The sequence below is a fragment of the Argentina anserina genome, chromosome 4 (assembly GCF_933775445.1).
Source record: "Argentina anserina chromosome 4, drPotAnse1.1, whole genome shotgun sequence".
Classification (NCBI taxonomy): domain Eukaryota; kingdom Viridiplantae; phylum Streptophyta; class Magnoliopsida; order Rosales; family Rosaceae; genus Argentina; species Argentina anserina.
This window is the reverse complement of record NC_065875.1, coordinates 4,393,305-4,408,443: the sequence shown is the minus strand read 5'-3', so window position 1 is coordinate 4,408,443 and position 15,139 is coordinate 4,393,305. Positions and strand designations below refer to the sequence as shown.

Here is a 15,139-nt window from a genome sequence, read left to right as displayed (position 1 = left end):
CGAGATCGTGCGTTATAAGGTAAGACTTGTGGTGCAAGGATTCTCACAACGACCTGGCATTGACTATGAAGAGACTTATTCTCCTGTTATGGACATCATTACCTTCCGCTACCTTATTAGTCTGGTAGTGTCCGAAAGACTAAACATGCAGCTTATGGATGTGGTCACAGCTTATCTCTATGGAGATCTTGACACAGAGATATACATGAAAGCTCCAGAGGGACTACCTTTACCTCCATCAAGTGCCTCCAGACCACAGAGTGCTCATGCAGTCAGATTACGTCGTTCATTGTACAGGTTAAAGCAATCCGAAAGAATGTGGTGCAATCGGTTGCATCAATACTTGGTGAGAAGGGGTTACAAGAATGATGAAATATGCCCATGCGTGTTCATATGAAAGACAAATTCCGAATTCGTCATCGTTGCAGTCTACGTTAATTACACCATCAGATGATGAAATTTCCAAACCAAATGAGGGCTACGCATTATGAGTCTTGGTGCGAGTGTAATATTCTGACGTTCTTTCATTATTTGTTCTTTGGTTGACATACGAACGGTGAAAGTAAAAATGTATGTAAGATAACATTAAACATGTCATTCCGGATTCGTAGACACATGAAAGATGGCCGATTATACTCACGAGAAGTGAGAAGCTTTCTGACTATAAGCACTTCAGCTTGACGGAGACGTCGTTAGCCTCGAGAGGGTCGGAAATCGCCCGCCGTTTTGCTTCCGCTTGCTAGCGCCAAGGCAGAGGCAAGCCTGGTTGCCATCACATCAATATCTGCCATCGAGGAATATGTAGGTGGAAGATTTGCTCGCCGTTAATTTCAAGAAGAAAAAACCCTAAAAGTTTTGGTTTAGGACAAACAACACTGTATTATCTTGACCTCTTTTTTTATTAGTTAGGGCAATTCGCCTTATGGAACTTACTGTCTAAAGTAAAAAAAAAAATTATCGTTCACGTACAGATTAAAACTAGGGCTTCTTATAAAAAAGTATATTTTGACACATGAAATGAGAAAATAGTCACTTAAGTTTTGAAAATTAGAAAATGTCTTAAAACTCTTAAAGCGTTGCCCCCACAAGTCGCAATAATTACACGAGTGCCACTGGTCCTTAAAAACCAGATCTGCGTTGCAAGGTCGGGTATATTCTTCTTCGTCGCCACCGAAGCCTTTCAATCTCTTCGTCGTCACATCATTGCAGTTCCTTTTCAAAGAGACAAAGAGTCCATTGTCGTCAGCGGGAGACTTGCTTACTGGGTCTTCTTATTCGATTAGATGCAGTTATGGCTTTTCTTTATCCTTTAAGTTCCTTACCGTCAAGATCGATTCTGCCGCAACCTGCTAACTACACAACTTGATTGATTTGAATTATATATATATATATACTCGAGGATTTGATGGTGGTAGTGTGGGCCTTTGGGGAATAAGAAGTTTCAGGACAGAAATATATGAAGAAGAAGAAAGAGTAGATGAGTACGTGTAAGGGAGAGAGTCATGGATTTGATATGGAAGAACTATACTACTGTGGGTTTGATAATTAAGGCTTAATTAACTAGTTATGTGTTCATTTATATAACTATCTTATTTCTATTGGAAGCTTCTAATTTCCACCATATGCAAATTTTTTGCCTGTCACAGGGTTGTGACAGGGGTTGTGACAGTATGTGTGACAGCAAGAATGACAACATGTGTGATATCGGGTGTGACAACAGGTGTGACAGCAGATGTGACAGTAGGTGTGGCAACGGCTGTGATAGATTGTGTGACAGCAGGTGTGACATCACCTATGATAGGTAGTGTGGCAATGAGTGTACCAAGAGAAAAGGTCTAAATATGCAAAATTATGTTCAAATTCAAAGAATATGACAGGTAATGTGATAAGAAATGTGATAGGTAGTGTGATAACTATTAGGATAAGCAGTGTAATACATCACATTAATGTCGATATTTGAATTATATGGGTTAATTTAAGAAGTTCAAGATCACATAATAATAAACAAAGGTTCGTTATTTCTAGTGCTTATTCTTCTTCTTCTTCTTCTTCTTCTAGTGTGATATGGGTTATGAGTTGTGACAGGTGTTGTGACATGTAGTGTGATATTAGTTGTGACAAGGGTTGTGACAGGTAGTGTGACATGGGTTGTGACAGAGGGTGTGATAGTGGTTGTGATAGATAGTGTGATAGAAGTTGTGTCAGAGGTTGTGACATGTAGTGCGAAAGTGGGTGTGGCAAGTAATGTGACAGCGGTTGTGATAGGAGGTGTGATAGGTAGTGTGACAGCGGATGTGATAGGAGGTGTGACAGCTAGTGTGACAGTGGGTGTGACAGAGTGTGTGACAGAGTGTGTGACAGATAGTGTGATAAGTAGTGTGACAACGGCAGTTAGTGTGATATGCAGTGTGACATCGGGTGTGACAGCAGGTGTGACAGATAGTATGACAGGTAGTGTGACAGCGGGTGTGATAGGTAGTATGACAGTATGTGTGATAGTGGGTGTGAAGGTTAGTGTAATAAGTAGTGTGATAGTGGTTGTAACAGGTAGTGTGACAGAGGTTGTGACAGTTAGTGTAAATAGATAGTGTGACAGGTTCTATGATAACAGGTGTGATAGCGGTTGTGACAGGTAGTGTGACAGTGTCTGTGACAAGAGGTGTGACATGCCGGGAGGAAATGTGGAAATCTGCGAAATTTTGTTAAAATTCAAATGAGATTGGTATAAGTATGTTCAGAATGAAGAGAATAGCTAGAATTAGGGAACCTTAAACTTCGGTTTCACCGGAATTGCTTGAAGCACCACAATCGATGGCGGCAACCATTTGCGATGGTTATTGCGCCTTGTACGGTTGGTCGATTCGAAGTGGGTAGTATATAAAATGAAAGAGGGGAGCGAGATCTTTCTAACGATACCAATTTCGTCAAAATATATCGCCAGACGAGAAAGTTATGGTCGAAATTAGAAAGAGAAGGAAAAAAAGAAGAAAAAGAGTGAGAAAGTGTAAAACAGTCTAGAAAATAATTTTAAATTAATTTTTTTAATTTTGTTGACATTTTATAATTTCCACTTAAATGTGATGACTATTTTATAATTAATTCATAAATAATAATTTTTTTAATATAAATTGAGAGATGGTACATTTTTATAATTTATCCTTAAAACTAGAGAACTCTCCTCCTCTTTTTTCTCGTGTTGTTGAAAAATTCTTAGCTCAAGAACATTCAAACTTCCGCCATATATATTCTTGCTAAGTACGTCTTCATTTCTTCAAAATTTACCAAGCTTTAATTTTTCTTGGCATGCAAGGCTTTTGAAAAAGAACATGGGTACGCAATTATTCATACCTTCATTACCTTAAAATCTTGAAATCATTAATCATTGATTGAATTTAGAGTAATAGGAGTGATACCTTGGTTAGAAGTTGAAAAGAAAACATAGAAAGTTGGTATTGAAAGATTAATTATGAAGATATGTAGATGGGGATCAATGTTAAGGGGGATACTACATAGCATGAGTGGCTGAGTTTTTCAGTAGGGAGATTAACTAAATTTGCTCACTGTGATACGAATTAAGAACCTTATTTTACATCTAGAACAAAACAGCTTAAAGATTACTTGTTGTTCTTCTCAAAAGAAAAATCACTTGTTATGGGAATTATGAGGATAAAATAAGAACTTTAGAAGAAAAATAATAATATTAGATATGCAAAAATTGAACTATACGTTTTTAACAACATAGGATGAAACCTTACCCAACAGGCCAACATGCTCGCTCCGTGCCACAAGCAGGATGAAGACGTGGCATGCGGACAATGTCCCAAATCCCTCAAAACTCCCGAATCTGGACGCATTCAAGTCCAGGTTCATTCCTCCCTCACTTTCCTTTCATTGCGCACGACAAAACAAGCTCCAAATATACTAACAACTCCAACAAATCTCCATTACAGCTTTCAGATCATTTCTAGTCTCTCTCTGAGGTTTCAAGCATTACAAGAAGAAGAAGAAGAAGATGATGAAGTGCCCGAGAAAAGCTGGAGAGGTCTCTCAAGACCCTCCTCCGTATCATGTTCTTCACAAATTGCCTCCTGGTGATAGTCCTTATGTTCGAGCCAAACACGTCCAGGTCTTAATCTACTGAACCCTTCTTTAATTATGATCTCTGTGCTTGTATTTGTACTTCATTATACGTGGTGTTTGGTTTGGTGTATACTTTGATCAAGTAGTTGATGAGTTTCCAGTTTTAAAGCTCATTCTCAACTAGTTTTTGATGGGTTTGTTCTGTTTTTTTCTTCTAGATTAGTAAAGATGTGAGATTTTACTTGATCTTATGTTGTTAAATTCGGCAAATTTATCTAGTTATTTCTTTCTAATTGCCTGAGATTATGCTTTTATTAAAAATGGGTAAATAAAGTTTAATTCAATGTTAATTCTGGGGGATGTACAAAAGAAAACAGGGTAAATTTGGAAGCTCTGTAGTTGGAACAGGTGGCCACTTTGCCCTTTCCTGGTTAACACCAGTGTCTTGCAACAACTTATTGAAGTCGTAGCGCACTGTTTCCAATCGATTTTGCTTGTCTTGTTTAGGATACATAATGGGATAATGTTAATTGACTGGTTTATGAATTTGCTAAGCCTTTGAGATATCTAATGTAAACATCTGGATCAAATAGTGGAACGGAGTTACTCGGTCAACAGTATACACTATGAAGTTTGCTTGGGAATGCCTGAATATGTGGCCTTTTCAAGTTCAGTTGAAATGGAGATACAACTGATTATTCAGTGTTTGGAGGGCAAAGATCTTTCTTATTGATTCTTGGGTTTTGTCCTGCATATTAAATATCATCGACACATGATCAAAATTTGAAAGTGTTCCCTGGAGCTCTGACGGGATAGTGTAGTTATTATTTGTTTGGTCTATCGATCGTCTTCAACATGTTATGGTTATTGTGTCTCTTGGTGTAGTTTGATGTTGTTAATGCTACTTTGCTAACTACTTATCTGTGCAATGCAGTTAGTTGAGAAGGATCCAGAAGCTGCTATAGCATTGTTCTGGAAGGCAATCAATGTCGGAGACAGGGTGGATAGTGCTCTAAAGGACATGGCGATAGTCATGAAACAACAAGACAGAGCAGAAGAAGCAATCGAAGCGATAATGTCTTTCAGGGATCGCTGCTCCAAGCAGGCACAGGAATCCTTAGATAACGTACTACTTGACTTGTACAAGGTAAATAACAAACAGATAGATGATATGGATAGATAAAATTTCAAGTAGGCTGTTGTGTGTTGCATCTTTTGCATGTGATATTTAGAATTGGATAATTCTGTTCTTTAATTTTTCTGCTTCTTCTTGGCATTTAGTTCTAACTTTATTTACTATCTTTACTATATTGTCAGAAATGTGGGAGAATGGAGGAGCAAATAGAGCTATTGAAGCAGAAGCTTCGGATGATTTACCAAGGAGAAGCCTTCAATGGTAAGCTTACCAAGACGGCGCGCTCTCATGGAAGGAAGTTCCAGGTCACCATCAAGCAAGAAACCTCCAGGCTACTGGTACAAAGTTGAACTAATCACTTCTTTCTTCACAAGTTTCAGATGTGTTTGTATAGTCTTTTTAAATTGCTAACCTATCATACAGTATATTTTATCTTTTATTAAAGAAGAGACAATATCGCACAACTTATACAAAAACATAAATATGTAAACCTTTATCTATGGTGTTCAGCAAAAGTTACTTACTACCACATATTTGCACAAATTGTATAGAACAAATAGAATGAGGTATCTACTTGCATATCGAGTGTCAATTTCTCCTCAAGAGCTTCATCATGTAGATAAATTCTTTGTGTGTGGCGGCTGATTTTCAGTATCTAGTAGGATATCATTGCATGCCTTCTTTCATATCTGATGTAAATAACGAATAAAGTTATATATAACAATGATGATTACTGGCTATATGATTTGCTAGTTCCTCGTTGAGTTAATGAAAAACTTAATACAATGGCTACATCTTTGCAAGCACACGCCTTCCAGATAATAAAATACTTAATGCCATGATGATTATTGGCCATGTGATTTGCTGGTTCCCCTCTTAGTTAATGAAATACTTGATACAATGGCCTATATCTTTTGCAAGCACAAACCTTATAGGAGAGTGGATAATTATCACTTAGAAAACCATATTTAAGGACAGCAGACCTTAAAGCTATCCACAATCCTTTTCTTTAAATATTACCTGATAGAACGCATTCAATAACCAATCTAGTGCTGCAGCTGCTACTTCTAAAGCTTCTAAGGGCTTTCTGAGGATACATGGTTGCCTCATACCAATCATTTCACATTCTCTATATCATTGATTTAACTGATGGCAATTGCACATTTGTTCCCCCAAATATGATTTATTTGCACTGTAGGCATGTTCTGACTTTATAAATCTGTGAGCAGGGTAATTTAGGTTGGGCCTACATGCATCAAGGAAACTATGTAGCAGCAGAAGTGGTATATCGCAAAGCTCAAATCATCGACCCAGATGCGAACAAGGCCTGTAACTTGTGCCTCTGCCTGATCAGGCAATCCTGGTATGCAGAGGCACGATCAGTTCTTGATGAAGTGTTGCAGGGTAAACTTTCAGGATCAGATGAGGGCAAATCGAAAACACGCGCTGGAGAACTGTTGTGTGAGCTAATGCAATGCCGACCGATAGTTTTGTCATCCAGTAATTCGTTAGGTTTGAACATAGAAGATGCTTTTCTAGAGGGGCTTGAGCAGTTGTTGAAGCACTGGACTCCTGTAAGGTCAAGAAGACTTCCCATCTTTGAAGAGATTTCTCCATATAGGGATCAGTTAGCTTGCTGAGCCTTATTGTTGCTCACCTCCCCTTGATTATTATGGGTATAAATTACAATTACATGATAGAAATCACATATCACTTTGATAAATGACTGTCTGATACGTGAGTAAAGGTAAATGTATTATCTTGGATCGGTATTCACCGGACTGAGATGTCTTGAATGATGATGAGATTGTAAGCTTGTTGAGCATATTCTCTCAACAATGGTCTTCTGCTGCAACTGGAAATGGGTGACATTGCAAACACGGTAACTGATGGAGCACGGCTGAAGGGAGTCTTCAAGTCAATTTCCAATACGCTCCTTTATTTTTAACTCAAACTTTGGTGACCAGTTCGCACAATCAATTAGCACATTTGATTGTATAGAAACTAGGTCATCAAACTCAATGTACATATGTTATTAGAGTAGATACGACTGAATTCTTATTGATTGATCTGAATAATTACAAGGTATTTATAGGATTTTAGACTACTAATTATTAGGTATGAAACCAAAGATTGTTTGTCAATTACTATGGCTAGAGATTTGGTTGGTGAGATCCGGTTGGTGTACATTGACTCACGCTAACACTCTCCCTCAAGTTGGTGCATACACATCGACCATGCCCAACTTGCTAAGTGAGTCATAAAAGACATTCTTAGACACTCCCTTTGTGAGTATATTTGCAAGTTGCTCTTCCGAATGGACAAAAGGAAAGCTAATGATCTTAGCATCTAGGTTCTCCTTTATAAAGTGACGATCAACCTCCATATGCTTTGTACGATCATATTGTACAAGATTATGTGAAATATCAACAGCCGCCTTGTTGTCACAGTACAGCTGCATAGCACACTTAGGTTTAACACCCAAATCTTGTAGCAAATTTTTAAGCCATAACAACTCACACTCCCTGAGTCATCCTCTGTATTCTGCTTCAGCACTAGATCGAGCTACCACCTTTTGTTTCTTACTCTTCTGAGTAACAAGATTACCCCCAACAAAGGTAAAGTATCCTGATGTGGACCTCCGATCTGTAATATTTCCAGCCCAGTCTGCATCTGTGAAACCACAAACCTCAATGGTATTGTTGTGATTAGAAATTACTCCTCTCCCTGGAGCTGACTTCAAATACCTCAAAATCCTCACAACAGCATCCATGTGATCCACACTGGGATTATGCATGAACTGACTCACTACACTTACTGCATACGCAAGATCTGGTCTAGTATGTGACAAATAAATCAGGCATCCAACTAGCCTCTGATAACGAGTTTTGTCAGTAGGCACCTGATCTGGGTACTCTGCTAACCGATGGTTCTACTCAATAGAAGTATCAATTGGAGTGCAATCCAACATACATGTCTCTGTTAGTAGATCAAAGATGTACTTCCTCTGACACAGATAGATACCATCATTTCCCCGGGCTACCTCAATGCCCAAGAAGTACTTGAGTGTACCTAGGTCCTTCATCTCGAATTCTGTGGCTAGCTGCTTCTGTAATCTATCCACCTCAATAGTATCATTACCAGTAACTACCATATCGTCAACATATATAATTAGGACTGTTACCTTCCCTTGTTGGTGTCTGAGAAATAATGTGTGGTCTGAATTACTCTGTCTGTAGCCAATTTTCCTCATGAATTGTGAAAATCTTCCAAACCAAGCACGAGGAGACTGTTTAAGACTATACAAAGACTTTCTCAATCTGCATACAAAGTTATCTGGAGAAGCTTCCACATATCCAGGAGGAAGATCCATATACACTTCCTCTGTAAGTTCTCCATGAAGGAATGCATTCTTAACATCAAACTGTCTAAGCGGCCAGTTTAAGATAGCAGCAAAAGAGAGCAATACCCAAATAGTGTTCATCTTTGCAACAGGTGCAAAAGTCTCATTATAGTCTATGCCATATGTTTGGGTGAACCCTTTTGCTACTAGGCGTGCTTTATACCGGCTCACTGACCCATCTGGATTATGTTTTACTGTAAAAACCAACGACATCCCACTGCCTTCTTGCCATGTGGTGGAGATACAAGCTCCCAAGTATTGTTCTTATGTAATGCTTCCATCTCTTCCTCCATTGCTTTCCTCCATTTTGGATCTCCCAATGCATCATGCACTTTGTTAGGTATTGATACAGCAGAAATTTGATTCACAAATGATTCATATGACTTAGATAATCTTTTGGTAGACATAAAATTTGCACATGATACTTAGCTTTAGCCTGAAGGATTAGTTCATATTTTTTTGTTGGCTGACCCCGAGTAGACTTATTTGGCAAGACATATTGTCTACTATTAGCTTCACTAGTATCAACCCTAATAGAATGACTAACCTCAGATGTGTGATCTTCTGTACCAGGAGAACGTTGGTCAGGGGTATAAACAACAGTAGGGGAGGCAGGAGGGGTAGTTGTGCTGTCAGCTTCCGGTACCTGAATCTCTGAAGTGACTATACCAGAATCATCTAGTGGTGCATGTGTAGCTGATACATCAGTAATCTCACCCGAACCTGTCACCATATCTCATGGCTGACTTGTCTTCCCCTCTCCATGATACAACTCTTCAAAATATGAAATCTCCCCCTGAAGAGCAGTATCAGAAGACGTGAAATAGCTCATGTCCTCAAAGAAAGTAACATCCATAGTGACATAATACTGTCAGGTAGGTGGATGATAACACTGGTACCCTTTCTGATGTCCTCCGTATCCAACAAACACACATTTAACTGCTCGGACATCCAACTTAGACCTCTGATGTTTTGGAAGATGGACAAAAGCAACACAACCGAAAACACGGGCGGGAAGATTATGAAAAAAGAGTCAGGAAACATGGGATGCAAGCACCTCATATGGAATTCTGCCTTCAAGGACACGGGATGGAAGACGATTAATGAGGTGAGCAGAAGTTATGACAGCATCACCCAAAAGGTATTTAGGCATATGGGCACTAAAGAGAATACACCGAGCTATATCAAGTAAATGACGATTTTTCCTTTCGGAAACTCTATTCTCCTCAGGTGTGTAAGGACACGTTGTTTGATGAACAATTCTGTGTGCGTTAAAGAACTCCTGAAAGACACGATTTACATACTCCCCCCCATTATCAGAATGAAGAATTTTAATTGTGGCATTATATTGTGTTTTGATAGTGGTATAGAAGGCTTGAAAAGCTGGAAAAACCTTATTTTTAGTTTTCAGAAGAACAATCCATGAAAGACATGTGCAATCATCAATAAATGACACATAATACCGCATTCCTGACACAATAGACTCTTTGGAGGGTCCCCAAACATCAGAATGAATTAATTCAAAAGGAAGAATACTTTTATTAGAAGTACTAGGGGAATAAGTAGACCGATGACTCTTGCCCAAAACACATGTTTCACAACGAAAAACTGACTCATCCACACTAATAAACAAAGTAGGCATGGATTTTTTCATAACACTAAATGAAGGATGCCCCAAGCGACGATGCCATAACCAAACTTCACTTAGCTTATCAGAAGTGGAGAGTAAACCGAGCCATATCAAGTAAATGACGATTTTTCCTTTCGGAAACTCCATTCTACTCAGATGTGTAAGGACACGTTGTTTGATGAACAATTCCGTGTGCGTTAAAGAACTCATGAAAGACACGATTTACAAACTCCCCCCCCCCATTATCAGAACGAAGAATTTTAATTGTGGCATTATATTGTGTTTTGATAGTGGTATAGAAGGCTTGAAAAGCTGGAAAAACCTTATTTTTGGTTTTCAGAAGAACAATCCATGAAAGACATGTGCAATCATCAATAAATGACACATAATACCGCATTCCCAACACAATAGACTCTTTTGAGGGTCCCCAAACATCAGAATGAATTAATTCAAAAGGAAGAATACTTTTATTAGAAGTACTAGGGGAATAAGTAGACCGATGACTCTTGCCCAAAACACATGTTTCACAACGAAAAACTGACTCATCCACACCAATAAACAAAGTAGGCATGGATTTTTTCATAACACTAAATGAAGGATGCCCCAAGCGACGATGCCATAACCAAACTTCACTTAGCTTATCAGAAATGGAGAGTAAAGTGATCCGGGACTGTGCCCCTGGTTTCTCTCCTGCATATGTCTGATCCAGATGAAACAACCTGCCCCGTAGATACCCCCGACCAATTAACTTCCCGGTGAGAAGATCCTGAAATATCACATACATTGGGAAAAAAATGTCACAAAGCACTTAGCTTCAGTGTTCAATTGTGAGACAGATATCAAATGATGAGATAAAGCAGGTACATATAACACATTGTGAAGCTCAATTGTGGGAGTAATACGAACTGACCCTTTCTCTAATACGGGGAAGGCCTCACCATTAGCATTAGTAACATATGGTACTGGTGGAGGAGATAATATAGTAAAATAAGATTTGTCATAAGTCATATGATCGGATGCACCAGAATCAATAATCCATGTATGAAAACCACCAAAGTGAGAAATATGTAAAGCCATACCAATCTTACTACGACCAGCTATTGATGTTGTGGGTGTTGCTCCTCCTGCTGTATGATGATCATGTCCAACCACACCATAAATATCTGGTTCCTGGACTAGTTGAATAGCTGCTTTTGCCTTAGGAAGATAATTAGGCCTTTGGGGCCTAAGGTGTGGATAGAACTTCCAACAAGTTGAACGAGCATGGTTTTTATCATGGCAATAAGAGCAAGGAGGGCGGGGCTGATTCCCGAAACCTGGTGGTGGTCCTCGGTGATGAAGTGGAGATGAAGTGGCCAGCTGAAGGGGTGGTGCTGAAGATCTAACACGAATAGTAAGGCTGGAAACTTCAACTTGTGTCTGATGAAGGCTTTCCTGGTGAGATTCATCCTTACGAGTATATGTGAAAGCTGTAATTAAGCTAGGGGGTTCGGTCGGGCGGAGCAATTCCCCTTTCGCACTGTTATGTTTAGTATCAAGACCTTTCAGGAAATGGTGAACTCGCTCAAGCTCCTTCTCACGTTGGTACCAAATAATATCCTCCTGATGTTTGATCATGCAATGACGTTTCACATCAATCTCAGCCCAAATATTTCTTAGTTTGGTGAAATATTGCGCCACTGATTGCCGATCTTGTTGCATCGCCAAAGCGGTGCACATTAACTCATGAACCTATATGAAATCAGAGTCATAAGTATATAAGCCTTCAAGTGTCGGCCATATTACTGCGCAGTGTCACATGCCTCCACCAAATCAATTATCTCGTCATTCATAACTTTCCACAAGACGGACATCACAAGGCCATCATTATCGTCCCACTTAGTGTAGGCAATAATATCATCTTTACTAGGAGCCTGAGTGACTCCGGTTACATGCCCCATCTTGTGCATGCCTCGAAGATGAGCCGCCATAAGTCGCTTCCATTTACGGAAATTGGTCCCATTGAGTTTAGTACCCCCAAAGGACCCACTGTCAAAACTCTTGACAGATACTTCAAATTTCGGAACATCAGCTTCGTCTCCAGAACTCATTGAAAGGGAAATGGAAAAACAGAATCAGGAATTATACAGCGGAAACACCAAAAAACTAATAAGAACCTGTCTTGGGTGCACGTTCATTGTCGGTGCACCTACACTGTCAATAAAGAGTTATTAATTCTGGGCCGGGCCAGATCTGGTTCGGGTCGGATTCGAAGCCGGGTCGGGTCGAATCCGGGTTGAATCCGGGTCGGTCGAAATAGACCGGGTCGGATCGAGTGGACCGGGTTGGGCCGCACCGTTTCTGGGCTGGGCCGGATCGTGAAACGAAACCGGGTCGGGCGTGAAACGAAACCGGGTTGGGAGAGGCCGATTTAGGGTCTGATTTGTGATACAATTTCTGGCGATTGGAGAGGATAGGAGCGGCGAGCGATGTCGGGGCGGGGGGAGCGAAGACAGCAGCTACGGTGGAGATGGAGCGGAGACAGCAGCTGCGGCGAGAGGACGACGTCGGCTCGAGAGAATCAGCAGGAGCGCTGGAGGCGTGTCGGCGACGTCGGGCTTGGCTCAGGTGAAGGGCGACGTCGGGGAGCGCCAAGGGGTAGCGGTGAGGGAGCGCCGGAATGGAGGAGGTAGCGGTGAGCAGAGGGTGGTAACCGGCCAGAAAAACGGGAAAAATACCCAGAAAAAACCGAGCACAGAGGCTCTGATACCAAGTAGAATCGAGTGAATTCTTATTGATTGATCTGAATAATTACAAGGTATTTATAGGATTCTAGACTACCAATTATCAGGTATGAAACCAAAGATTGTTTGTCAATTACTACGGCTAGAGATTTAGTTGGTGAGATCCGGTTGATGGACATTGACTCATGCTAACAATTAGCAAAGGTCACAAATATCCCACGTTTTGGTTGAATGTTTACTTCATCTAGTCTATGACGTGAAAAGGGACTTGGTCTGATATTAACCATGTTAAACAGCTAATAGCACAGCTCATGCCGAAACTTACGGCATTCCCAATGTTAGATTGGAGTCCAATTACAGCACTGTGCTAATATTGTCCAAATGTAATAGGTACCTGGACTATTAGGGTAAAAAACAAACACGGTAAGGTGAGTAAAGCCTGGAAAATGAATATCAGTTTATCTCGAGCTAGTTTCAAATTTGAAATTTGAATGTGTGTGCTCTGTGAAAAGACATTGCCCGCCACCTAAATGATCGTCGATATGAAAATTTATAGGGCTTGGAATGTAACATTCCTCTAGTCCTACCAGACATGATGTACCCATTCAAAAAAAAAAAGACTTGTGAAAGGGAAACATTTATTCGAATCAGCAAGCACATGAAAGTGGTTTGGGTAGCTAGAGACTAATATAGTAGTCATCGATCTTCTTATACTAGCTAGCAGAGGAATACATCTCAGTTCGTTTAGCTATGATGGTAGAGGAATACATCGCATTTTTGCGACTGTAAGCTATATGTAACATATGTTGTGGACATGGCTTCTAGGCCCTCTACAATTTTAGACACCATCACCAGGACCTCGCTCATTTTAGGCCGTTTCTTTGGTTTAGATTCCAAACATTGGTACCACCTCCAAAACGTTTGTACTGTACGTGAGAGATCCTTACCCAACTGGAAACAAGATTTTTCTCATTATCATGACGATCGCGAAGCTTTGGATTGAATGGCTTCATGCCTACGTTAGTGATGAGCTCCAAAATAAAGACCCCAGATGTTGCTCATGGGCGTGAGGCAGCCCCCGCCAAACAATTCGAAAGGTTGAATCATAAGAACAAGTCAGGAATCTCAACAGTTCCTCTTTGTACGTACTGTTTATTTTTCAATATGAATACAGTACGTGTAATAAGTAACTAGCTAGCTAGTTAAACACAAAATAAAATCTGAATATACATAACAGTATATGTATGCTTTAACAATGAATAATACCGGATGATGAAAAGGCCCTAGTACTGCCATTGTGTACTCCGACAGCTTGGCTTTGAAGTTCTCGTCTAAGAAAACTATGGAAGACCGAAAACGTCTAAACAACATTTGTTAGCTCCATGAAAAACTCGAAGTACTAGTATATATAGAGTATACCTGTTATATATGCAAAGTCAAAGTATATACTAATATGGAGTACCAAATGAGAGAGACGCATGCATATAATTATACAAGTATCAAAAAAGTATACCTGGTTCTCGTGCCAAGAAGCTAAGCCACGAGCAGCATCTCGTAGCATGTTGAATCTTTTTTCCCAGGTAAGGGGCTAGGTGGAAGCAGCTCGCCGTGTAAGTACGCAGTCGAATACATGTCCTTTGGTTACATATTCTTCTACCATGTATTTCTCTCTGTACGTAGTAAAATATCACCTTAACTAGATTGGGATGATGACCAACGTACGGCTGCTATATAGTAAGTTCTGTCACACACTCCTAATCACTCGTGAATGAATTGTAGCACTCGTTCAGAAATAATTGGGTGCGAGTACCGTAAGTGATCATTCAACAATAACGCACCTGAGCAAGAGATCGATCGAGGAAGGAAACAGTAAAGAGTACGCAATGGACAAATATAATTACATACATTATACGTACCTTCTCTAGTCTCTACAGTATAATTGTAGTAATTTTTGGACAAGATATGCAAGAGCTGAGTTGCATGGCTAGGAGATTCAAATACTTATTAAGCCATGACAAACTGACAATATAATTATAGTCATTTGTGAAGATCTAAACTAGGGCTCGGTCTAGGCCAAAATTTTAGTAAAACGGACCTAAAGTCCAAAATTTTCAGTTCGGGCCGGTTCGGGTTTTTGAGCAACCTTTTAGTCTACAAATCGGTTTGGG

The 15,139-nt window shown here is 39.9% G+C and overlaps 1 protein-coding gene across 1 annotated transcript; it reads left to right on the top strand.

Annotated features, from left to right (window-relative positions):
* Positions 1-3,939: 3,939 nt before the first annotated feature.
* On the top strand, positions 3,940-7,251 carry LOC126790783 (protein SULFUR DEFICIENCY-INDUCED 2). Its single transcript, XM_050517127.1, has 4 exons — positions 3,940-4,126; positions 5,015-5,227; positions 5,398-5,553; positions 6,445-7,251. Exons 1-4 carry the CDS (start codon positions 4,013-4,015, stop codon positions 6,853-6,855), a joined length of 894 nt encoding a protein of 297 aa, XP_050373084.1. The 5' UTR covers positions 3,940-4,012; the 3' UTR covers positions 6,856-7,251.
* Positions 7,252-15,139: the final 7,888 nt, after the last annotated feature.

Bases quoted from the DNA above. Each gene is read 5' to 3' on its own strand.
- LOC126790783 (XM_050517127.1), top strand. From the start codon at position 4,013: ATGATGAAGTGCCCGAGAAAAGCTGGAGAGGTCTCTCAAGACCCTCCT. The intron at 4,127-5,014 runs GTCTTAATCTAC...TGTGCAATGCAG, and splicing joins TTCGAGCCAAACACGTCCAG to TTAGTTGAGAAGGATCCAGA. The intron at 5,554-6,444 runs GTACAAAGTTGA...ATCTGTGAGCAG, and splicing joins AAGAAACCTCCAGGCTACTG to GGTAATTTAGGTTGGGCCTA.